Source organism: Condylostylus longicornis, unplaced genomic scaffold (genome assembly GCF_029603195.1).
Source record: "Condylostylus longicornis isolate FDR11 unplaced genomic scaffold, ASM2960319v2 ptg000010l, whole genome shotgun sequence".
In the NCBI taxonomy this organism is placed as follows: domain Eukaryota; kingdom Metazoa; phylum Arthropoda; class Insecta; order Diptera; family Dolichopodidae; genus Condylostylus; species Condylostylus longicornis.
Window position 1 is genome coordinate 9321426 of NW_026577979.1, and position 27733 is coordinate 9349158.

Here is a 27733-nt window from a genome sequence, read left to right on the forward strand (position 1 = left end):
TATGCTTACCTTCACATCATTATTTATAATTATTTTAATTTAGAATTAATTTTTCAAGAATATCAAGATTGTAGTATTAAAATGTCAAGTATAGAATGCATCATACATTTAAAGTGAGACAATGAAAATGAGCAATTAAATTTTAAATGATTGAAATAATATATATATATGAAGAATTATCTGATTATAATTTAAGTATATTTGCCACGTTCATAAAGCATCATAATCTATCATATTTGTATATATGAGTTCATAAATTTCAAATAGATTATTTTTTAATTTTATTTGATTTTAATGTATTTTATAATATAATATGATTGACGTGTCCTTGTGTCGTGCAACATTTTATATACATTTATACGGTTTTTTTTTTTTTTACATTATATTTTTCAAAGAATATAATAGAATTTGAATAAAATATTGAATGTTTTGAATTCGAATTAAAATAATAAAAATAAAAATTTGAAATTTTTTTTTTGAATTTTCAATTCTAGATGGTATGGCTGATTGCTCTGATAGTGAATGTTGTGCACATCCATCATGTTCCGATCATATAATGTGTTTATCATCAAATGATCCAGTTGAAGTATTATTAAGAAAACAACCACCATCTGTAACAGCATCATTTTATCAACGTGTTAAATTTTTAATTGAAGAAAATTCTGTACAATCGTATGCTCATGTTGATGAATATACCGAAAAGTAAGTAAAAATTTTATTTTATATAATATTTATATTTAAAAACAAAATAGAAAATTTTGAAAAAATATAAATAGAATAACAAAAAAAAAATTAAATTTTAATAAAATTTATATTATTAATATTATCGTCAGTTAGCATTTTTTTTTACGCGAATTTTACACACAATAAAAAAAAAATCTACAATTTTCTACAATGAATTTATTATTAAAATAATAAAAATTTATTTATTAAATTATTTTCCTATTAAAGATCAGATTATCTCTATTTATATAGAATCGTGATAATATTTTTTTTTCATTTTAGAACCACAAAATTTAGAATTCAGTTAATTTACTACTATTATTTTTTTTTTCTTATTAAATTTTTTATTCTTCATATTAATTGTATACAACGAATCGCCATGTAATGAGCGACTGGCTTATTGAAAATGGCGAATGAAGCGACCTATTGAAAAATTAAAATTAAATTAAATTTTTAAAAGAAGAATAAGAAAGAAAATTTAATATTATTAAAAAAACAAATTATATTTTTGTGTTTTTTTTTAATTTTAATTAATTTTGGTATGAAAATTATTCAGAATTCAGGATGAAATTTTGTTTTAAGAGATATAGGAAACAAAAAAAATTATGAAATGCACCACAAATTTATTAATTATTTTTTTTTTTGTTTTTTTTTTTTTTACTAATATTATTTTTTTTAAATAACAATCTTGTCTTCGTATTTAAAATTTAATAATAATTTTAGAACAAATTTTTTATTAAGAATTCTTGAAATCAATGAGGACATTTGAACAAAACCAGTCACAAATTAACCAAATGAAGTGTATTTTTTTTTAAATTTATTATTTTCAAAAAAAAAAAATGTATATATATAAAGTTATAATTTCCGTCTTTTTATAAATAATCAATTTTTTGGTGCAAGAAAAGAAAAAAGCTCAAATTTACAAAATAATTAAAATAAAATCGAAAAAAATAATTAAAAAAAAAATTTATTTATTAAATTATTTTTAAATATACAAAAAAAAAAATAAAATTAAATACACATATATGAAATTTTAATTTTAATTATATTTTTAATATTATTTTTAATTTTAAAGTCATTGTTAAGATTTATTATAAATAAGAAAAAAAAAACAAAAATAAATTTAACCAAAAATCCTTTTTTATTTTAATTTTAAATAATTTTTTTGATTTTAAACAATTTTTTAAATAAACAAAACTTAGCATATTTTTATTTCATCATTTTTAAAAACCAAAAACAAAAAATTAAAATAATTTAAATCACAATATTTTTTTGTAGAATTTTTTTATATATAAATTAATATATATATTACTATTAAATAATATTATATAAATATATATACATTAATACATATATATGTGCTGTATTAACTTGTATAATTTCACACCACATATATGTACATGCATATACATATATATTTATATATTATAATTTCGAAAAAAAAAAAATAAAATAAATACCTTAGTTTACTCCTTAAATCCTTTTTCCCCTCTCAATGTTAGTCTATCATTTTATTTTATGAGAAAATTAATTTTTCCCAAAAAATCACAATTAAAAAAAAAATATTTTTATATAAATATTTTTTTTTCTGTTTTTTTTTTTCATAATAAATAATTATTATATTAAATATATTAAGTTTTTCTTTTTTATAAACAAAATATTTATATAATTATAATTATATTGAAGAAAAAGTTTTGTTGAAATTAGAAATTTAATAATTTATTTAAAATAAAAAATAAAAATCTACTAACATTTTTATTGTTAATATTTTAATTATAAATCAAAATTTAATAAACAATAATTTATATTTTATTGTTTTCATATTTAATATAATTAAAATCAATTAAATTATTAAAATGAAAATAAATTATTTTATATATACAAAAATAAAAAATATAAAAGGTGAATAATATTATAATTGTTAATTTAGAATTTTTGATGATAGTTATGTTGTTCCATATAGTTAATAATATTATATTTAATTTGAAAATAAAATTTGAAATTTCATACTGCTCCTAAAGAAACACAAATATAATATATCACAATATTTTAATAATAAGAATTGAAGAGAATTCCAATATATTATACATACCCTTACCAAAATAAATGTTTTCCTATGTGTTGTCATTATTAATGAGATAACAGATTGAAAAGATATTATATGATTATTTTGTACTCGAAAGTTTGCTCTCTGGTAATTAAACTAAGAAATTGAGTAATTCAATTATATTAAATAATAGTATGATTCTCAGTTAAATTCTCCAGTTTATCCAGTATCATTCTCAGTTCAGTTTCAATTGACTGAAATTTTACTCTCAATTCATTTATTTTTCTACTCAAATGCAATGTTTAACAAATTTTTGACTGCCATTCGTATATTTTCCTTGTAATATACAAACGTAAATTTTTCTTATAAGTACAGATTATCAGGACAACATGTATTTCTTGTCATTCTTTTATAGATGATAACAAAATAATTTACTTAATTAAGAAAATAGTTTTTCGTATAGATTTTCATTATAGCACTTGATCCAGTGGAGCTTCAGATTTATTTGTGCACTATTTTTAATTTATTCAATATAACATTTAAAGTTTTGTATTTAACAGAATAAATATAAATATTGGGAACAAATATTCATTAAATCAGAAATTCTATTTAGAAAGTCTTCCTTTTCAGAAATTCACCTATTCACCTTTTTACTTAAAAAATTTTCCGAATTTTTATATATTAAAATAGTAATGTAAAACCGAACGGTTGATAATTTTCTTTTATTTTTGGAGAATTTTTATATATTAAAATTCCATATCAATTCAGATTTTGAAATAAACAAAAAAGAAAAAAAAAATTTTTTGTTTGAGCTTTTTCTTTTCTTGTAAACCTTTTTGGACTATTTTTTAATTTGATTAACTTCTTTATTTGGTTCATTATAAAATTTTTCAGTTAATATCAAAAATATTTATTTTTCTTTTAATTTAAAACTTGCGTATTTTTATATTGAAACCAAAAAAGAAAAAAATTATAATTTTTTTTTTTTACCAATTTCACCTAAACAAAAGAGAAGAAAAAAAAACACAAATTCGCAAAATATTTTATTAAAAAAAAATTAAATAAATATACAAAAAAATAACATTTCGAGTTGAATAAAACAAAAAAAAAAAAAAATTAAAATATCAAAGCCACAACATTTAGAAAATACGAAGAAAAAGCTCGAATAAAATTATTTTTTTTTTACTCTATACATACATAAATATATATAAAATTACAATTTAAAAGAAATAAAATATTTATAGTTTGTATTGTTTGCATTTATTTATTAAATTTTTAAAACAACAAAATAATAAAATTTTTTTAATTATATTCCAAAAAAATATACAAAATTTTAGTAAAATATTGAAATTCAATTTAAATAATAATATAATGATAGAACTTCATTGAGAATGTGTGTTGTCTAATGTTTTACATCCTTGTGTTTGTCTAAACCTTCAAATTTTTCATGTCGATTATAAGAATATTTTATAATATTAAAAAAAAAACAAAGTTTTAAAAACAAATAAAAACATTAATAAGTGGAAAAAGAAAGCAATCAACAATTTTCTTTTTGGTTCAGAATCAAAAAAAGAAAAAAAAATATAAAAGAGAAGAGGAAAAAATGGAAAGGATTTTCGTATTATTTTTTGTATCATTCATGAAAATTTAATTATTTATTTTTTTATAATAAACTTCAATTATTTCCTTGTTAATTCATTTTCATTTATAATTTTCTTTTATATTTTGGTTTTTAATTTTTAAAAATTAAGTGTTATTTGATTATACAATATAGATGGGCCAGAATTGATTCGTTTTTTTTTTTGGTTTTGATTAATTTTTAACTGATTTTAGGTATTTTTGTTATAAATTTTGACTAGTATTCGTTTTAATATTATAATTTCATTTTTGAATATATTGGTGCTAAATAATGTTTTTTTTTTTAAATTAAATGTTATAGTATATAGCTAATAATATGATTAGAATAAGAAAGCAAATTAACTAGAAAATTTTTATTATTAAAATTATGAAAAATTTCCGAATTACTGTTCATAATACCAATAATGCAATTCATTAGAAGCCTAACACTAGGCAGTTAGCCCCCCTGTATTAATTAGTTTTATCAAATATTATTTCACCCATTTCACTCAAAAAATTACTTCACTGTGATTTTATTTTATTGAGTTACTAGGAACAATTGAGGGTATTTAAAGTATGTATGACGAAGAAAAGATTATCTCTCTTTTTCTGTTACTCTCATATACTGAAATTGATTTCATTATTCTATTAATGTAACAATACAAATTTGATATCAGATTTTGTATGAAATGTGAATTTGAAACAAAAAAATAATAAAAATCACGATATTCGGTTATATTATGCATATCAAACATAAATACCTTCCAAATTTTAGTATTTCAACCTAGTATTAATTGCACTTTAAAACCGGAGGAGAAAGATGCAACATTGCTTTTTATATAATATTCTGATTCATGCCAGGCTACCTTAGGAATTATAACGAAAATTAATTCATTTCCAGCTTTTCTTCCAGAATTGAATTTAAATATTAAAAAGAACACAATCATAAGGAACAAAAATTTAATAAAAACAACATGACAAATTCTAACAGAAAATGTTATTAAATTTGAAATTCTTGATGTTCATAAAATTGTAGACAATATTAGGTTATACCCATTTAAAATTAAAATAAACTGATATTATTTTAGCGTCAATATGTTTATAATAACAAAAAATATTTTTTTATTGTTATTTAATTTTTTTATTATTTAAATTTATTAAAAAGAAAAAAAAATTATTAAATTAAGAAAATTTTAGTTTTTGTTTTGCTATTTTTTAATATTGCTAGTCTTCCTTAATATTTGGAAGAAAAATAATTAATTTTAGAAAATTGAACAATGAAATTTTTTTTAGGATAACATAAAAATTTCATTTTATATTTTCTTGTCATTATTTTTTTTTTATTTATTTATTTTTAATAATTTAAATAATTTTTTAATACATCATTTATCGTTTTGTTTTTCTGTTTCTCATATAATCGAAAATAAAATTAAACAAAATGATTTATACTAAATAAATTTAAAAAAAAAAATTTCGCCAAAAACTATATACTAATTTCATGTGTCCTTTTTTGTTGTTGTTATTTGAGTTTAAATTTTATTTATATTGGGTTTTTTATTTTTATACTGTTTTTTTCTTCTACTTCATATTTTATAATTTCATTTAATTTATTTATCTTTTATCGTATTCTATTTTGTTACATACTTAATTTATTTGATTATCAATCAAATATCGCATATAAAATTTTGGAAAAAATATTAAATTTTTTTACTAATAGCTGTAAAATTAGCTTTACGGTTTTTAAATTTTAAAGCTTAAACATATTATATATAGAAAAAAGTAGTTAATAAAAAAAAAATAATAATATTTTCATACTAAAATATTTTGTGTGTAATTTGTATTTGTAATGCTTCCTATATATTTCTAAGATAATTATTTACAATTTTTATTAGCGTATAAATAATACAAAGTAAAAATTTTTATTCTACTCAACACGGCAACATTCACAATTAACAGATTATTTTGAAAATTAATTTGGGACAGTTTAATAAATAATGGCGTTGCAACATTAGAAAACCTTTTCGAATAAAATTTTTTAATAGAAAAAGAAAATTCTAATGCACTTTATGTAGAAAAGATATGTGGCTTTTAATATCTGCAGTCCCTTAAAAATATTTCAAAAAATTTTAAGAGATCCTATATCTTCAATTGTGAAAATACTGTTCAAAGTTGAATAATTAATTAATTTATGTATTAAAAATATAAGAAAAATTTTATATATTACTTATTAAATTATTAAGTAATAATGATTTTTATGTAATAAAATAATCTAAACACATTTTCAGTAGAAAACTATAAAATTTCTAATTAATTTCAATTGCATTGATGGCAATAAATGAATGACATGTCAATTTATTGCTTACTCAAATTCTCACTTAAGAGAATGGACAGGTCACATCTCTTCTTAGAATAATGCGATATTCAACACAATTTTTATATGATAATCTCTCAGATTTTGTTTTCTTAAATTTTATGTTTTTATTTTATTATTTTTATGATTGTTTTTTAATATTTTTGTTTTTTATTGAAATTTTCAATTTTTGTCTTTAATCAAATCAAATTTTGAAAATTTTTGCATTTAACATACCTGAATAAAAGTGAATCATAATTTATGAATCAATTTTTGCAAAAAAATAAAAAAAAAAATAAAAACAAAAAATACAGAAAAAAACCAAGGAATTAAAACAATTATTCAAAATAGTAGTAAAGGAAAAAAAAAACATGACCAGAAAGGACTCTTATTGAATTTGCAAAAATAAAAAAATAGAGAACAATTGTCTTAAATAAAAAATAATAAAGAAAAAAAAAAACAAAATAACTTAGAATTTAACACAAATTTTTTTTGTTTACTTTTTTTTTTATTTTATTTCATGTAAGTGTTTGTATTTTTTGTTTCATCACTCTTTTATTTTATTTTTTATATCTCGTTTTTTTTTTTATATTTACTCAAATATTTAAGTACTAATATTTTTTTTTTCAAAGTTAGATTGAGAATAAAATCTAAAATTTATCTGTGTTTATTGAGTGAAAATGAAAAAAAAAAATTCTTGAGTAAAAAAGTATGAGTGCGTTGTTTATTGTCTTTGTGTGTATTTTGTTCATTAAATTTTTTAATTTTTTTTTTCTTTTTAATTAAAATGTTTTTGTTTAGAATTTTTGTTTTTCTAATTTTTGTTTTTATAAAACAATCAATTATAAATTTTGGCAATACACATAATAAAATTTATTTAAAAATATTTTTTTCTAATAATTATTTAATTTTAATTTGAAAAATTGCACATAATTTTAAAACAAAAAATCTAAAACCTCATATAAATACATAAAATCAAAGTAACTATAATGAACACCTATATTTTAAATTTTTATAGGTATTATAAGTTAAATGTATGAAATAAAATTGCAGCTCTGACTACGCGTTATAAATTCAGTGTATAATTTACTCTAGTGTTCTATTTATTTGATTTAATATTGTAATATTTGAAATCCGTAGCATTACTAACCCTAAATTAATATTGTGATACAAAACTTCTGGTTTGCAGTATAACGATGTAATATACAACATTGTATATTAAGTTTTGTGTCTAAGAATTTCTCATTGCAAAATATCTAATATAAATTCGAATTTTCTAATTGCAAATTATTGAAAGTAATCTACAATATCATAGTTCTTACTTCACTATCACAGCACTTGCATAACAATTGAAAATTGTTTATCAATTATTGCTCATAATTTACGCAAATATTTACATATATATTTAATAATATTATATTTACAAATAATCATTCAGAATTACCATAAAAAAGAAATAATAGAAGGAATTCAAATGATCGTTCAACACTGTGTCATTTCTAAAAAAATTTTTAGCAAAGTATTATGACTTATTTTTAATACTATTTAATAGGAATTTTGATATTAACGTTCGAAATTTTAATATTTTCGACAATCAAAATGTTCTAAATTTAATAATCCTTATTTTAACAAATAATTATCAGAAATTACTACATTCAAGTAGAAAATCAGTTCAAAAATTATTCAATATAAAAATATTTAAAATTAATGAAACAATTTCAAAGTTGTTTTAACACTCAACATACAATGTACATATACACAATCACTTGCACATTTACAATTTTAGTTCATAATAATGTGTATGCCAAAAAAAAAAAAGAAAAAAACCCCAATTTCCCCATAAAATAAAAATATATTTTACTATTTCTCTCTAATCAAAGAGATATTAAATTTCTCTTACATTTTTGTCATCACAGTTATTGTTAATGTACTCAAAATTTCAGTTCTGATTTAATTTTTTTTATTAATTTTTTCATTTTATGATTTTTTGTTTTTGTAACAATTAACATATTAACATTTTTAATGATTACAAATTTTTTTCTTTTTTTTTTTCTTAATTTATTGTCCTGTCTTCTTTGTGTCCCTGTTGCTGTGGCTCGGTATCTTCATGTATGTGATCAACATAAAAAAAATCGCAAAAAAAAAAATAAAAAAAAAAAAATATATACAAAATTTTAATGAACGTAAAAATGAATTTGCAAAAAAAAAAAAAAATTTTAAATTAATTCAAAAAAAATTTAAACAAAATAACAAAAAAAAAAAAAATACAAACAAATTTTTTTAAAATCGCAAATTGTTTGAAATTTTTAATAACTTTTTACTAACAAAACATTTTTAAAACAAAAAACAAAAAATTCATATAACAATAATAATAATTTTAAATATTAATTAAATAATTATTCTTCGAATTATTAACGAATTAGTCTTTTCTGGAACTCATTCATACCGGGGTAAGTGGAATGGCTGTAAATAAAAACAAAAAAAAAAAAAAGAAATGTTAAAAAAATCAAACATTACAATTCTTTTTTTAAATTATTATTATACAAGCAATCATGTTTAGATAAAAAAAAAAATCTTTAAATTTCATTTAATTTTTTTAATTTTTTTTATTTTATTGGTTTCTAAAACACGAAATAATTTTATTTTCTCTCTATTTGTTTTTTAAACAAATTTCTTCTTAATTTAAAAAACTTTCATTCAGAAAATATTTTCTTTGCCAATTCATTTTACTTTATTTGTTCGTTCTTTTTCTTCCAACAAAAAATTATAAAATAAAATGCTTGGATCAACAATGCTTTTTCGTTACAAAAAAAAAAATTATTTTTTGAAAACATAAAATATAAAATAAAAATTGAAAAAATTTAATTATATTTTAATAAAAATTTTAAAGAATTTCCATTTTATTTAAATATATATTCGCCATTATTATAAATCACTAATTTATAATTGCTCAAATTATTATTATTTAACATGACTAATGGTAATGAGCTAAAGTGAAATTTTAAGAATCAAAACATACTTGTTATTGGTCTTTCACTCATGAGTACTTCTTTACTACATAGAAGTAGATACAATAAAAGTACAATAGATTATTATTTTTATATATATTCTCCTGTACAGAATGAGAGATCTCTGTACAGAAAGATTTCTCTGTTTAATTCAACAATATGAATTAACATTTATACTATATAAGGTAAATAATATTGATATATTCAAGTAAATTCAAGTTACTATAAAATTATGTTCCAAGTTATTTGTAATTTTTAATATTCTTTCAATGACTACAAAGAAAAATTAAATTCAACCACCATTAATTCATTTATTTAAATACAAATTCATGTTAATATAAATATGTAAGTTTTATATATAATACTTACAAAATAGGCAAATTTTAAAAATTACTCATTTAATACAATCTGAAAAACTATTTTAGCCGACGTTCTCTTTATTTCACTTCCAATACTTATCTACTCTTTTCGAATAAATCATCCATAATTCATCAGCATTTCCAAGCTCTGATTTCAACTATTTTAATTTAAATCTAAGTGAAAAATTTCAATAATTTTTTATAATCAACTCTTTGACAAAAAATTTAATAAAAAAAAAAAATACCTCGATTTATTTTCATTTCATTTGATTTGATTTATTCAAACCGCTTCTTTCTCAACAATTTTTTATTTTTTTTTTTTTTTTACTTTTAAAATTCTATTATATTTTTTCTTCAAAAATTTATTTATTATGTTTTCTATCTGATTTCATTTTATGTAAAATCTATCACAACATGCTACACTTGTAAATAGTAACAAATGGAAACGATATTAGATTTTATTAATAAAAATTATAAAAAAAAAATATATATATATATAAAAATAAAGTATATATATTAAAAAAAAAATAAATATCATTCAGTATATATAAGCAAGAATTGAATAAATTTAATAAAATAAAAAAATTAAAATTAAAAAAAAGTAAATTTTATTTATTTTGTACATATACATCAAAAAGTATCGGGCATTTTGCAAAATTTATTATGAACGAAAGTTTAATTTTTTTTTTTATGTGTTTTAGTCAAAATATTTATAAATACATGTATTTATATATTTTATATTATATACATACATACTAATAAACATCTATATGTCATTGTTCTCGTTTTTTCTTATTATTATTATTGTTTTCGGTTTTCTTTTTGAATTTTGTTTTTTTTTTACTAACTTAAATTAAAAATTAACTTGTATGTGTTACGTGTTTGTGAAATTTTATAATTTTTATACAAAAAAAAATTTTATTTAATTAATTTTTTTTTTTTTTTTTTTTTTGTTTTTTTTTTTTTTTTAATTATTCTTTAGACTATTTCAAATATTGAAAACAATTCTACAAAACTTTAAAAAATTCAATAAAATTGTGTATATTTTATAAATAAAATCAAATAAAAAACTGTTATACGTATAATATTATATATAATTTTTTTTTTGTAATATTTTAACGGAATTCTTTGACAGAGTATTTCAAAATTCAAAAATGGAGAATGCAATTTTCTTATTACTCTTTTTTATTATCATATTTTTTTATTTTTTATTTAAAAATTTTTTACGATATGATTTTGTAAATATATTAAAATTTTATTTCGATTAAAATTTATTTTAATTATTTATATTATTTATTATTTTAATCTCATTAATAATAAGTATATATTGATTTGTTTTTTTAAATATGTAGTATATTTGATACATTTTACTGTTTAAAAAATATTTTTTATTTTTGTTTAAGGATATGGGAGGGTAATTTTGAAAATATATATTATTATTTTGATTCAAAAAGCCCTCCTATATGAAAATATAAAAAAATTAATTTTTTTATTTATTTTTTTTTTGTATAAATGTATTTAAGATATGTAACAAAAGATTATAAGAAATTTCTTTCAAATTCATTTTTTTTTATCAATTTTTCAAAATTTCAAAAATTATTTTTAAGCCATAAAATTTTTAAAATGACTTAATGATTATTCAATAAAATTATCTTCTGTCAAAATGCACTATTCGAATACATTTAAATTGAACTATAACTTTTATATTATTTCCACACAGACTCATATTTTTGAGAATATGGAGAAAATTTTTTATCATTTTGCTACATAATTCCTTTCAGTTGAGTCAATTACTCAAAAAATAATTACCATTTTAATACAAATCAAGTATCAAACTGACTTAAAGTTAATAGAATGAGAAAAACATTTAAAAATAGAATTAAAAAGAATGAGAATAAAATTGCTTAAAAATAATTAGAGCATCACTTTTTAACTTAAATTAATGTATGGGACATAATACAAATTGAAATGAGAAAACGGATCAATTTTTTTTATAATGACTAATACACACTGATATTATCACATTATCAGAAAATAATTAACAGTATATTAAAATAAATTGTGTTTGTTAATTAATTTCAATAGGTGTAAATTAATATCTGTATTTAGTAATTTATTAAATTATTGTTTACTTTCAAGTAAAGAAGAATTGATCCCTTTTCTAAATACATGCGTTTTATATCAATACATTTAATCGCTTGTACACTCTTACTATTATTAAAATAGTTTAATCGGAAATTTTTCTCATATTACTACAAAAAGAAAAGAGAATATTACTCTTAAAATATATTTTGTTATAAAAATTTGAAAGTAATTTCAAGAAATTTACAAAAAAAAACATAAATTATAAATAAAACCAGAATTTTTGTTATATTAAAAATATGTAAAATAATTAAGTTAAAATTTCGCAGACAAAACAACAACAAAAAAGTACGCATTTTTTTTTTTTTAAATAAAAAAAATTAGTCCTATATTTTTTTTATTTTTAAATTTTATTCAAAAAATATTTTATGTATAATATGAAAAACGAATTATAATTTTCTTTTCTCGTTTAAAATTTTAAAAAATATGATAGAAAATTGTTTATAAATTTTATTTTGTAAATTATATTTCATCTTTAAATTTTTAATTTTTCCCTATTTATTTATTTATTAATTATTTTTTTTTTTCAAAATTAATGGCAAATTACTATTAATTTTCTCATCTATTTATTTTCAATTTCATATTATTTTTTTTTTTATTTATAAAATTTATAAAATCATTAATTTTGTAAATAATATTATTAAAATTCAAAATTAATTATTTATTATGATTTATTGTTAAATAAGAAATTCAAAAAAAAAATATTTTTTTTCTATATATTTATCTCATTAACAAAATATTATTATTATTATTATTATTGAAATTTGGACGAAAAAAAAAAAATAAAAATTAAAGTTTAAAAGTTCTCAAAATTTTAAATATCTAGTATTTTTTGAGTGAATGCCATTTTGTTTCGTTTTTTTTTTTTGTTTTTAAAGTAAATACAATATAAAATTAAATGTTTTGATAAAATATTATTTAATTACTTTAATTTAGTTATGATACTTAAGCATGTAAATCTAAAATAACTTCTCAATTGTAAAGAAATAATATAATTATAAGAGAGTTTAATAAGAGAATAGTATAAAGAAGAGAATTTAATATGAGAATTATTTCGTGTTGATGAGAAGGGGAAATTTCAACTTTAATACAATAACAAATGCTCTCTCAATTTTTACTTTACTCTTAAATTAATTATATTTGAGAAAAATATTAAATAAAATTATTATTATCAAAACAATTAATTAAAAAAAAAATCATTAAAATTTTAAATAAATTTTTATAATTTTCACTTACGTTTTTTTTTTTTTTTGAGTTCATATAGTTAAGAGAAAAATATTTTCATTTTAATTGTTTTAAATTTTATTCTTTCATATAAAAACAATTTTGAAATGTAGTTGAATATTTAAAATAATTATTAATATTATTATTAAATATTAATTAGGTGAATATAATTATTACATTGAAAATTATTTATAAAACCAAACACATTCGTTTTATGCAAAGCAACAAAAAAAAAAAAATGTGTTTTTATTTTTTTTATATAAATTTTTCTTTTTAATTAAAAAATTAATTGTCATTTTATTTTTTTTTTTTACTTTTATGAAATATTCATGAAATCGTTTAATATAATTTCTCATATAGTATACATAATAAAAATATATAAAATAAAAATTATTGATTTTAATTTTTTTTTTTTTTGAAATATTCTTATTTAAATTTTATTTTTTTTTTTAATTTTTCTAATTTTAAAAATATTCAAATCAAATATATATTTATATATATATACTAAAACACTCTTCGTATTTATTATTATTATAAATATAGAAAACAGAAAACAACAAATTTTTTTAATATTTTCATAAAACTTTAAATGATAAAATAATAAAAAACATCAAAAAAAAAAAAAAAATAATTTTGTTTTGTACAAATATATAACAAATTCATATATATATATATATATATATATAAAATTAAAATATATATTTATATATATATACATAAAAAATAATTTTCCTTATATGTTTATAACCCTTACCCAAAAAAAAAAAAAAAAAAAATACATACAAAATTCCATATCCCATGTTTGTCTGCGTCTTAATCATTTGTTCAAAAAAAAAAAAAAATTCTATGTTTTTCCTTTAGATAAAAAAAAAAAATCAATTTTTTAATTAAAAAAAAAATTGTTTTTTTTTTTTTTATAAATAAAAAATATATTTCTTATTATTTAATTTGTTTTTTATTTGTAACTTTAGAAGTCATGTTTATTATATTTAATATATTTAAAATAGTTGAAATAAATTTTTTTTTGTTTGAAATTTTTTCTTATTATATTTCTTATAAAACATCTTCTTTCATAATAATAATTATATTAATCATCTTTAAATTTTTTAATGCATACCATTTAAATTTATCTTTATCATCTCATTATCACTTTTTCATTATTATTTTAATAAACTTTGTAAAGTGACTTTATATATTTTTTAATTTCTATTATAATAATTAATATATTTTTATTGAATTAAAAAAAAATGAGGAGAGAGTAAAAAGGGTAGGCATATTTTCAAAAATTTCTATTGCGTCCTAAATTTTCATATTGCAAATTTTTTAAATGTCTATTATTTTCTATAAATCCTAACTATTTTTTAATTGCAAGATCAGACTAATTAACTGTTTCGGTTTTAAGCATGCGCCATGATTTTAATAATATTGGAAGAGTGCTATCTGATTAAGAGACGAGTGCTAACTAATTAAATTCATTTTTAGAGATATTTTTCGATCATTTCAATTAAGAAAGATCAATTTTGATTTGAACAAAGTAGTGAAAAACAGTTTACATTTAATTAATAATATTATGTATATTATTAACTTTTTAATGTGAATAACAATAAATTTAAACTATTATTACATCAGTTATTTTTTAATTTAAAAGTGAATGCTAAGTTATTTATAGTTTTTTAAGTTATTTATAGAAAAATTTCTAAAGCCGCACAACTGTTCTTCAATGTATGTTTGCTTATGTTTTTGTGTCAGTTAACAATTGATATTAAAATTGTAAAAAATATATAAAAATTTTCTTCCCAAATAATATTAAAAATATTCCATTTTTGTTTTGAAAACTTCATATAGCAATTAATTAAATGATGAATTTACGAAAACTATAGCTCAAATCTACATGATTGTAAGACTAAAAAAAAATAAGGAGCAATAATTCATCTGTAAAATAAGCTCCCCGACAAGCATTTTTTTCTATAAGTATTTAGAAAAAATTTGGTATCTATTTTTTTACAATTCTTCTTACAATTCATTTCGTACAATTTTTTTTTCTGGAAATTGAGCAAACAGTCATTCCCGAAATTATTTTATCTTATGCGAAACGGTATATTGTACAGCATTGGAATATCTCAGAAGTATTATAGAAGAAATCGAATTTAAAATTATTAGGTATTTTGTATAACAAAAAATTTTAATAATCCCATGAAATGAAAAACAATAAAAAAATTAAAAATTAACAATACATATTAGGATATATCTTTAGAGTATTTAGCCTAATTGCAGCATTCTCAATATCCTAAAACTTAATTACTGCTTGTTTTTACATTATTCAAATTACAGAAACACCAAAAAAAATATAATACTTTAGGAGTTATACTCAAGGACGACATTTTTTGGCCTACATTATTTTGCTCTCTCATATTTTTCATAATATTTAAAATCATACATAAATTTATTTTATTCATTTTAATTTTAAATTTTCTATGAAATTTATTAATTTTTTAATAAAATATAAAAAAATATAATATTGTTTTTTTTTTTTTTTTGTACAGAAGAACAGAAAAAAAATGTGTTTATTATGCATAATATTTATAATTTTATTAATTATTTTATTTATACAATTTCTTTTGAAATTTAATTAAATATTTATTATTAAAAAAAGAAAAAAAAAGAAACAATTATCGTCATTTAAAATAAAATAACAAAAACTGAGCTTTCAATTAAAAAAAAAAAAACAAATAGAAATTAAAAATAAAAAAAAAAAAATTTTTTTTTTATATTTTGATTTTTATTTTAAAAATTTGTTGTTTAATTACATTACATTTCTTTTAATTATTATAAATGTATATATATACATTTTATATATATAATATTTAATTACATATTATATAACTACATATTATATATTATTATTATATTTTTATATATGCAAATATAATATTCATAAAACAACAACAAAATAACAATATTTTTTATTAAAAATTATTAAAATAATAATACATTTTTTAACATATTGTAAATTTGAAGTAAATTTTTTAAAATATAAAATAAATTTATTATATTCCCACAGGTATACATACAAAAAAAATATATAAAATTTTTAATAGTTTTCTTTCTTGTTACATTTTTTATATAACAAAAAAAAACAAAAACCCGTGATATTTTCCAATTTTTGTTTTTTTAACATACAAAACTTATTGAATTATTGATGTGAACACATCAAGTGTAATTAATCATATTTAATGTGATTTTTTATATTCATTTGTTTATTTTTTATTAAATAAAAGAAAAAAAACAAAAATTATTTAAAAATTAATTCAATTTTTATTGAAAATAATATGTGCATTTTTTTTTTATAATAATAATTTGTATACAAATATTATGACAATTTTATTAATCTTATTAACTAAGAAAAGTGCAATTGAAACCCCCCCATTTTATTAATTTTAATATAATATGATAATTTATGCAATGTATATAGGGAATACAATTTATACATAAATATGAAATCCAATCCAATTTCAACATAATAATATTATGTATTTAACAAAAAAAAGAATTTTAATACAATTTGCTATTGTATTAAAAATTATATAAAAATTAAATTCATAAGAGTTTTATTGTTTTTAAAAATTACAAGAGAATAATATGTTTTCTGCTTGTGTCCTTACGGTATATTTGTAAGGGCTACTTTGTTAAACAATATAATATTTAATTCTCTAGCAATTATATTATACTTTACACATCTACTTTACACATCTACTTTATCTACTTTACTCATACACTCGTAATGGCCTGTAATGCAATTGTAAAATTTAACAAAATATTACATACACTTTGTAAAACTTTTATTTACTCAGTGCAGTTTGATGTAGATCGATTTTACGTAATTCAAATATTGAAATAACTTCATGTATTTCACTCATCAAAACTATATCACATGATTTTCTCTTTTGTTTTAAAAAAAAATTTAAGAGTTTTAAGAAATTCCTAATTTTAAAGATGCTTTAAAAATTAGAAGACATGATAACATGAGTAAAATAATTAATCATTTTTAAGAGAGAAAAGAAATCGTTGTTATACATATTTATAAAGTACGTGAATTTTTGTGAATTTCTCTTACAATAAATTATTTACACTTACAGTCTGATCGCGTATCTCACTTATTGTTCACTTTCAAATTAGAATTATGAGTATTTTCTAATGGATATTTCACTTTTCCAATAAGATTACTCATTTTTTTAATTGGATTTTTGCATATTTACTCAAAATTGTCGACTGAATGTTTCACTTTCAAAAACAAAGTGAAAAACTGTTATATACACTTTAAAAAAAAAAACCAAATAAGCAATCAAAATAATTCTTCTCACTCGAAAATTACATTATACAAGTATATGATAGTTACTCACTTTCTCTTCACTTGAGTCTTGGTTATAGAATTTCTGTGAAGAAAAGAAAAATTTTTATAGTAAAAGTTGAGATTTTAGAAAATTATTAATTCATTAATTTTTGAGTCGTATATGAAAAGTTGGTATAAAAGAGCATTATTAAATTCGCTGAAATATTTACACAATACCCTTTTTTAAGTTATATGAATAATATTTCTATATTTAAAATCTAAATTTTGTTTTTGTAATTTAACGATATTATTATACTCAATCACCACGATATTCTGAGAGTAGTTGACAATACATAATGTTATTGACTAATATTAAATATTTTAAGGCACCTCGGACCTTCCACTCAATCTATTTTAACTGTCTAAATAATAACATAAATCAATTTTAAGAGCACAAATTTAACAGAGTAATTTCTCTCTATGGTTGGTTGGTTGGTTGGTTAGAGTGGCCGGTGCGACCCGACTGGCCAACACCCCAATTAGCACCGACGTGCCGTTTTGCTACCACCGCCTCGTGAAACCCGGTTGTCAAAGTACGTTGGTCCAGGGCCAGCGATCAGAGCCACCCCGTTCTTTTAAGGAACCTATTTACGTCCCCGATACTTTTATTAGAAATGTTCCCCAGTTCCATTATGTCCGTTTCCCCAAATGACAACAACCTGGCCCTTTGAAGAGCCGGACACTCGCAGAGATAGTGAAAAAGCGTCTCTTTTTTGTCTATCTCCCGACAACTGCGGCATGACGTATTAAAGGGAATTCCCAGCCTAGCTGCATGATCCCCCACAGGCCAATGCCCCGTGTACACAGCCACTAACTTAGCTATGTCCGGTCGAGGCATCGCCAGGAGGCTCATTGATTTCTTATGGTCGTATTTCGGCCACGTCTTCCTAGCCGTTGCACATGTGCTCAGGCCCCTCCACCTGCGGTCCGCACATGCCACTTGGAAGCGGTATATATCAGTTTTGATGGTGTTTATAGGGACAAGAACTCGCTCGGCCCTGGAGCCGTCCAATGCCGACCCACATCTGGCCAGCTCGTCAGCCCGCTCGTTTCCTGGTATGTTCCTATGTCCCGGAACCCAGAGTAAGGTGATACTATGATGACTGCACAATCTCGTCAGCTCATCGTAGCAAAGCCCTACCAACTTTGAGAATATCTTTGGCGAATTTAGAGCCAGAATCGCAGCCTGACTATCCGTCACAATTGCGACCTCCCGGGCCACAACCAAATCCCTTCCCAGGATTTCGCATGCCTTCCATATGGCGAATACTTCCGCCTGGAACACGCTCGATCCGCTGGGAAGGCGATATGACTCCGATATGTTCTGAGTCTCCGAAAATACTCCAGCACCGACCCCATTCCCATCCTTGGAACCGTCAGTGAAGAGAGCAACATCAAAGCCTTGCAGTGGAAGATTTCTTTTCCACTGCCCGCGAGACGGAAGCTCAACCCGAAACTTCTTGTCAAGCTCAAGTCTAGGGATGCAATAGTCTGTAGCATCCGCAACCACTCCGTCCGGTAGTGACTGAAGGACATTGCCGTGGCCATACGGCCTTTCGTGCCAGCACTCAGCTTCTCTGAGTCTAACGGCGCTTGCCGCGGCCAGATTCTTAATATGGATGTCTGGTGGAAGCAAATGGAGGAGTACATCCATAGCGTCCGTGGGCGTCGATCTCAATGCCCCCGTAATGCTTATGCATGCAGCCCTCTGTACCCTACCGATCTTGGTACAGTTGTAAGCTTTCCCCAACGCCGGCCACCACACGAGTGAACCGTAAGTTAATATAGGTCGTACAATGGCCGTGTATAACCATAAAACCATTCTAGGTTTCAGCCCCCACCTCCTGCCGACCATCTTTTTGCAGGTGTAAAGTGCCGTACAGGCCCTGTTCACCCTCTCTTGCACGTTAAGCTTCCAGTTAAGTTTAGAGTCGAGTATGACTCCCAAATACTTAACTGCCGGACTCAAACTGAGCCGCAAACCACCCAATCGGGGCAGTCCAAAGCTCGGGATTTTTGTCTTAGTCGTAAAAAGTACAAGTTCCGTCTTGGCTGGGTTCACTCCAAGGCCACATCTTTTAGCCCAAGAGCTCACCACATTTAGAGATCCTTCCAAAACCCCACTGATTGTTGGAAGGTCAAAGCCGGAAACCAGGATTACTAGGTCGTCAGCGTATGCCACTGCCTTCACTCGCCTTTCTTCAAGTTGCAGTAGAACCTCGTTCATAACAACAAGCCACAAAAGTGGCGAAATCACCCCACCTTGGGGCGTTCCCCTACTAATGTACCTTGCGACACTACTATCACCAAGATCCGAATACAGGATCCTGGTCCGCAGCATGGATAATATCCAGCGTACCAAAGCATCTTCCAACCCCAACTGAGTCAGAGAATTTTCTATGGCCCACGAACTAATATTGTTGAAAGCCCCTTCCACGTCTAGAAAGGCCGCCAACGTGTATTGCTTATAATGGATAGATTGTTCGATAGTCCTCACTACCTCGTGTAGTGCGGTGTCTGTGGACCTTCCCCCGCAATATGCATGCTGGGAAGGCGAAAGTCGAACTTCCTTCATTCTGTTCCTGAGCCCTAGCTCCAGAACGCGCTCCAGCGCTTTTAGAACGAAGGAAGTCAAACTAATTGGTCGAAAATCTTTGGCGCCCTCATGGCCCCTTCTTCCCGGTTTGGGAATGAAAACAACTTTTACACGTCTCCACGACTTGGGCACGTATCCAAGGATAAGACAACTTCTAAAAACTTTTAGAAGCCACGGAACTATTAGTTCCTTCGTCTTCTGTAACATAGCTGGAAATATCTCATCTATCCCCGCCGTTTTGTATGGAGAGAAGTTGTCTATCGCCCAGCTAACCTTCTCCACCGTTATAATAGCTTCAACCATTTCACTCGACACAGGCTGCCCCGGAAGGGAATCCAACTGGATAGCCTCCCGAGCCGACCCGGTATTACCCGGGAAATGCGTGTCCACTAGTAAATTGAGAGTTTCCATAGATGTTTTTGTCCATGTCCCACCCTCATCCTTCAGAAAAGAAGGACCGGTATGGTCCTTGGAAAGCACTCTGCCCAATCTGGCAGAATCTCTGGTACATTCTACAGTTCCGCAAAAATCCCTCCAACCCTGGCTTTTTGCGGAACGGATAGCCCTTTTATACTCTCTCAGGCACTCCTTATAAGGTTGCCAGAACCCATTCTTGTAGCAGATATTGAAGACATCCCTGGTAATCTTCCGGAGATTACTCAAATCTTCGTTCCACCACAGGGGATACTTTTTTTTTGAGTATTTCAAAGGACAGGATGCTCTGAAAGCCACGCCCATGACTTTCTCAAATCTACTGATTTGCGCATCAAGTTCTTCGACTTCCTTAATATAGTTGTTAATATCGGGCATGACCATGAGCTTGGCCCGCACGATGGCTCTGAATTTAACCCAATCTGTTCTTTTAGGGTTCCTAAAAGGTTTGGGATTCCCAACTTCGAATCCCACCGTGAAGACTATCCAGGCATGGTCAGAATACGACCTTTTGCTAGATACCCTCCAGTCCTCGATTATACAGTTGTTAGTTTTGAGTGTTATATCTATCACATCTTCCCAGCCAGCAAACCTGTCTGTGCTAGGAAAAGTGAAGGTAGGGGTGTTGCCTCTATTTGCTATCTCTAGATTACTATCTAAGACAAAATTAAATAAAGACTCACCTCGTTCGTTGATCTCTGTGCTGCCCCAGAGGGTATGTCTGGCATTGGCGTCGCAACCCATAAGCAGACTTGCTCCTTCGGCTGCGCCAACCTCTGCTAGGTTTTGAACTTCCGGAGGTGGAGCAGGCCTATCATGAGCCATGTAGACTGAGCTCATTAATAGGTTCCCGCCGTTTCCTTCAATCCTCACCACCGTCATGTCTGCGGTACTGAAATTAGAGCAAAGAAAGGCTTTTATATGTTTTTTAGTTAAGACACAAGTTCTGATCTTACCTTCAGCTGGATCTACAATCCTGTAGAATAGGTTGTATTTCTGGGTGCCCAGTCCCTTTATCCTGTTACCGTTCACCCAAGGCTCCTGAATTAGAGCGATGTCGATGTCTTCCTCTTCTAGGAAGATCAATAGGTTATCCGAGGCTAATCTCGAATGCTTGAGATTAACCTGGATTACCCTCATCGCTCTTGCTCTTATCAGCCACCTCCATCTGTTCAAGGAGCTGGCTCGCTTCTTCTATGGCGTCCCCTTCTGGGTCCGCATTTCGAAATATTTTGAGCTTGGCATGCCGTATGCCAAACCGCAGTCTGTTGTCCCTCCTGTCCAACGGCTGTAGACTCTCCTCATTAATGAGAAGTAGGAAGGACTCACTGTTTTTCTGAGGTTCCTCCTTCTTGATAATTTGCCAATCATCCATCGGCACCTCAGGATTGGCAATCTTTAGGACCTTTAGCAACTTGTCCCCCGCAATATTCATCTTAGGGATCCAAATACGAGCCCGGGGTCTCGTAGGAATTTCCTTAGCTGGGATGAGCTCAATCTTGGACCCATCCCATGTATCGCTAATCTTAGCAACACACGAACTAAGAAAATCCCCGGAAAGCCGGTCCTCGCATTTGATCACCCTGTAGCCCCTGACTACCTCAGATGAATCGAAGCTCAGGACTTCGTTGCCATCGGTCGTTAGGAGATGTTCAACTACCATCTCCGATAATTTTGCTTCGACCTTGCACCATAATTCGGAGGACAACTTCAGGTTGGTAGACTTTCTGTCCACCACCCCAAACTGGAGATGATCACGGACCACCTCGCTCATTGTTCTCCCCTGTGCATGATTACCACTTGATGTTGAAGGTCTGGTTGTCCCTGGCTTGACGACCTTCGACCTTTTGCTCTCTTGAGCATTTCTTTCTTCGTCTTGAGACCTTACTCTTTTTGTGGTCTCCTGAGGCTTCGTGCTCTTATACGCATTGTACTCGTCAATTACCTTCTGGTATTTGACTTTGTCCTCCGCGTCTTTTTCAGAAGTTTTACCTTCTGCTTCATTTTGGGCAATCTTGCCTAAAATGAAGATGGCCTTCGAATATCTCTTCTTGAGTACGAAGGCGGGTCCTTTTGATTTTCTGCTTTTGGAACTATGGCTGGTTCCTTTAGCTTTTTGTGTAGATTGTTTTGGTGGTTTTGCTACCTTACTGGTTTCATCACCACCAATCGATACACCTGCTTCCTGACTGGAAGCTAGTATCTCGTCTTCTGACGAGGTGCCAATTGGCTCTTGTTTTTTTAAAATTTTTTTAGTCGAATCTTCCATTTTGATCCCACGAGTGTGTCCGGAAAAACAGTCCATCCTGCCAGAGCCGACTTACCAGGATAAGGTCATCGTTACTCTCTGAGGCGACCCGGTATCAGAGAGACTCCGTTCGCGGTAGCCAGTATACCCCCCGGCTACCAACTAGTCCACTAGGCACGGGTCGTATAACACCATTGGATTGGGGGGGGGGGGGGGGGGGTGGGACTTGTTGAAGATTAGCTTACGCTGTTACTTCATGCCCGTGGGACTTGCTGAAGATTGGCTTGCGCCGTTACTTCAAGCCCGTGAGATTCTCTTGGTTTTTCTGGTCTCACTTTCGACCTTATCGGCATGGTTGCACCTTCCAGATACCACAGAATTGTAGTACCCGCCGACATCGCTCTCAAGATCATTGACCCTACTTAAGCTCCTTCACCACGGCAAGGTGGAATCCCATCGAAAGAGAATTTCTCTCTATACAATATTCTCTATTTCTCTCTATACAATATTTAAAATTTTCCAATAAATTTCCGTTCTGCAAATTTTCTTCTGGTGAAAAGAGATAACTTATGATTTGGTAATAAATTTTTGAGTTACGATTTCAACTTATAGTTAGCAATAATAAATGAATTTATTCATGAATCTATATAGTGAAATTGTTACTGATCATAGTTAAATTCGTACTAATGATTATAAATGCATATTTACTATTCCCTTCATTAATTAAAGAGAATTTTTTGACAAGGAATTTTTTATATTTTGTTATAACTGGAGAAAATTTTTTATTAGATTATTGAATAATTTATGCCAAAATTAGATTTTTATTTATTTATATTAGATCGTACTCCTCTTAACAGAAGAGCATTGCAATTTCCGCACAAAAAATAAGATTATTGGAATCACGGTTAAACTTATTTATAGCAGTTGAACAGAAACGTTTTCAAAAAGAAGTTTTAGTAGCAATTCCCATGGATTTCACCATATTTTCTTGGTATAAATTGAAAACAAGTGTGAAATTCTCTCAGAAATCATCATCAATTGTACAATCTCTTTTTTTTCCTTGTTATTTTTTGCGTGATTTTATTTTTGTTTGTTCTTTTTTGACATTTTCATTTACGTTAGAAAATATTAACATGAAAAGAAAAAACAAAAGAATAGAAGAAAAAAAAAACACTTATTTTCCAACATTTTTGTGTTTCGCTTTTCATCTTATGGTGCGGCTTTTCACCAAATATTTAACTTTTTTTTTTTTGCCTTTACATTTTCTTTTTCTTAACCGCAAAATGTTTTATGAGGTTTTTATTTATGTTTTGTGTTGTTTTTGTTTTTCTCCTCTTTTTTTTCTTTTGCTTTTTGTTCCTTTAGAGCGAAAAGTTTTTTTTTCATTTTTCCCTGGCGTAATAACGTGTTTTTATTAAAATCTTGTGTAAAACATGAAAATATTTTTTCTTTGTTTTTGCTGTTTTTTGAGTCGAAAAAGTTTAAAAAGTTCTCCTGTTTTTTTTTTCTTTTTGTTTTTAGTAGCGTAAACCCACACCAAATAACAAAATGGAAACAAAAAGTAAAATGAGAAAGAAAAAAGAACCAAAAAAAAATATTAAAACCCTTTTTGAAAAAGTCTTTTTTTTTTTTCATTAATCCAAAAAATCGAAATGAAAAAGGGCGTACATAAAGAAATTTCAGAAGAGTATTGGCACAAAAAAAAAAAAAAATTTAAAAAGGTTATACCGCGGCCAAAATACAGTGGCTTTTTATTGTTCCAATTTTTATTTTTGTTTTGCCTTTTTCTTGTTTTATTTTTTCCCTTATTGCAAATTCAGAAAAAGTTTAAAGGTGGATTCGATAAGAAAAGTTATGAAGGAAAATTGGTTTTGTGTTTTATTTATTTATTTTTTAATTTTTTTTTTATTTTTCTTGTTTCTTGTTTTCTTCATTTTTGTTGATATTTTCTTTAAAAAGGTGTTTTCTATTTGACTTTGCCTTTGTTATTTTTACCTGAATGTAAAACAATGCATAAAATTAATTTCATGCTTCGATATTAGAAAAAGTTTACATATATGAATGAAGCTAAAAGTATACGAGTACCAACATACCATAACAACAACTTCTTATACGAATTTTTATTATTTATTATCCAAACCCATATCCTTACATTTCTTTCAAAAGTGAGTGAAAACTTTTTTTCTTAAAAAAATGTTTTTTTTTTTGATTAGTTTTATTTTTTTTTTTAAATTTGGAATTTCTGTAGAAAATTTTAATTATTTTTCCGTAGGTACCTATATCATAATATAATGTTGTAAAATTACTGTTAAAATTCAGAGTAAACCTGAGAATAAGGAAAGATTTATTGCGATTTAGTAAAAGAAAGCATGAGTAAGACTTAATTTCCTATTGACTTTGATGATTTTATGATATTGTTATTAAAGACAGTGTTATTCTTTAATAATAAGTATGTGAAGATATTTCCATGAATTCTTTAAATTCACAAGGAACAGTATGTTTGACATAATTTGTAGCCATCACGATATTGTCCAATGTTTAATAAACTATTTAGCATTTATTAAATTTTAATTTTAAATTATTTACAATTTAAGATATGAAAAGTCTCAAGAGCCTTAATTATACTCTTGAGCAATATAAAGGAAATAATGTTAATGTTACTAATAATAAATAAACTTTTTCAAGCGTAAAAAAATTTTTGGATACGCCCAATTTACAACTTCTATTTACTGCGTCCATCAAAAATCTAATTGAATCACTTTACTTTCAATCCCCCAATTATCATGGATATTTCTAATTTTGTCTTCATTAAAATTAAATCCTTTTTTAATAATTTTTACAGCATTAATACCTATAAAACTACAGAACTACTGTTTACAAATATTTTTAAATCAAAAATAAAATTTACACTTCTTGAACTTTAAATGGAATAATTAAATATTTTAATATTCACCCACCTATTTTCTTAAAAAAATTATTCTTACAACAGAATATTAAAAATTAAAATTAATTAGTTTTTAGTAATTCTCCGAAAACAAAGTAGAAAAAGTTCTCATTAGTTTCGCTTTGTTCGTCCTTCATGTATACGAGTATCACAAAATTTTTGTCAATTTTCTTCCTACTAAGAGTTACAGCCGTTAAACTACCAAAAATACCATTTTGTGACTATTGGTTATATCAAAATCACAAACATTTTTCAAAATTCTGGAAACGCAGAAAAGAAGCGACATGCTTCTTCTTCCACGGAATTGCCTAGTGTTCTAAATATTTTATATCGTTTTTCTTCCAGACAGTAAATATTAGAAGTCTGAAATCATACCATTTAAAAATCAATAATTAATAATTTATTTCGATAGAAGAAAGTTTTGTTGTACCTCCATAAACTCAAAAACTGCCACCTGTCGAAATTTGTAAAGTTTGAATTTTAGAAAACTTCATGCTATCAAAAAGTATAATTATTTTAATTTGCTTCTTTTACCGAATTCGAATATGTTAACGCTTTTTTCAATTTTTCTGTTAGTTAATCCTAAAAGTATGCAAAAAATTGTGAATACAATTTTGGTATATAAATGAAAATAATTTAAATAATATTGATAGTAAGCAACATTTTCACTTATTTTTGAGGGAAAAGTGCTACTTTACAAACCATTAGTTTTATCGAAATTTATTTCTATTTTATTTCAGACAAGTTAATTTTATTGAAATTGGCTTTCTAAAAATAGTTAAATCTAATTTTACTCCCTCTCATATACAATTTTTATAAAAATAACTTGTATTATTTAATTTTTATAAAAGTTTTTATGAGTACACTACAAATTTAATTCAATTAGACTTGAGTGAATACTCAACCACTTCCAGTCACATAAATATTTTTCAATTAATATGAAAAACTATTTTTAATCCATTCTTTTCATTTTTGAATTAAATACTCGTACATTTCCATAGCAGTTATTTATATACAGTTTTGATGTTGATACATTTTTGTAGACTTAAAAAATTTATTATGAATCTGAAAACAATTAACTTTTATGTCACGCTTTTAAATTACCATTTTATATAACATTTGGTCAAGTTCAAAAACATTTCAAGTACAATTATATTAAGTTCTCTCTGACGTGTAATATAGTACATGAATAATTTATTTAGAATATTTTTTAAGAAATTACATCCATTCTATTTTACTTTTCATAAAATATATTCTTAATCTCCTTGAATAACTAAATAAAGTATACTTGTATTGCATTTAAAATTAAAAAATGAAATATACATAGTGGTACTAATGCATTATGCTATACATATAAAATATAATGATACTAACAGAAAGAAAGAATAAGAGGAGATATGGAGGGAACGAAGACACATTTAAATGAAAATAATAAAAAAAGACAAGCACAAAAGTAACAACTACAGAATTTTTTCACATTTTTTTTTTTGTTTTGCGAATAAAAATTTCCATGTCATCATTTAATTATATTCACTCAGTGAAGTGCTATGTAAGTAAGTTTAGAATGAATAAAATTGTAATTTTTTTTTGTGTTAGAAAAAAAACGCTATGAAAAGAAAAAAAAAAGAATCAAGTTAAATCGCGAAATTATTA

General features: G+C 24.6%; 1 protein-coding gene across 2 annotated transcripts in view; it reads left to right on the forward strand.

Moving 5' to 3' along the window:
* LOC129618803 (teneurin-a) overlaps positions 1-27733 on the forward strand; it is a 364957-nt gene that overhangs the window by 114066 nt on the left and 223158 nt on the right. Inside the window, exons 8-9 of one of the 2 annotated variants that reach the window (XM_055533811.1) lie at positions 495-702; positions 9161-9187. In XM_055533811.1, coding sequence (XP_055389786.1) covers positions 495-702; positions 9161-9187 — 235 coding nt within the window. The remainder of the gene's footprint in view (positions 1-494; positions 703-9160; positions 9188-27733) is intronic. The other variant, XM_055533812.1, reaches the window with a different exon arrangement.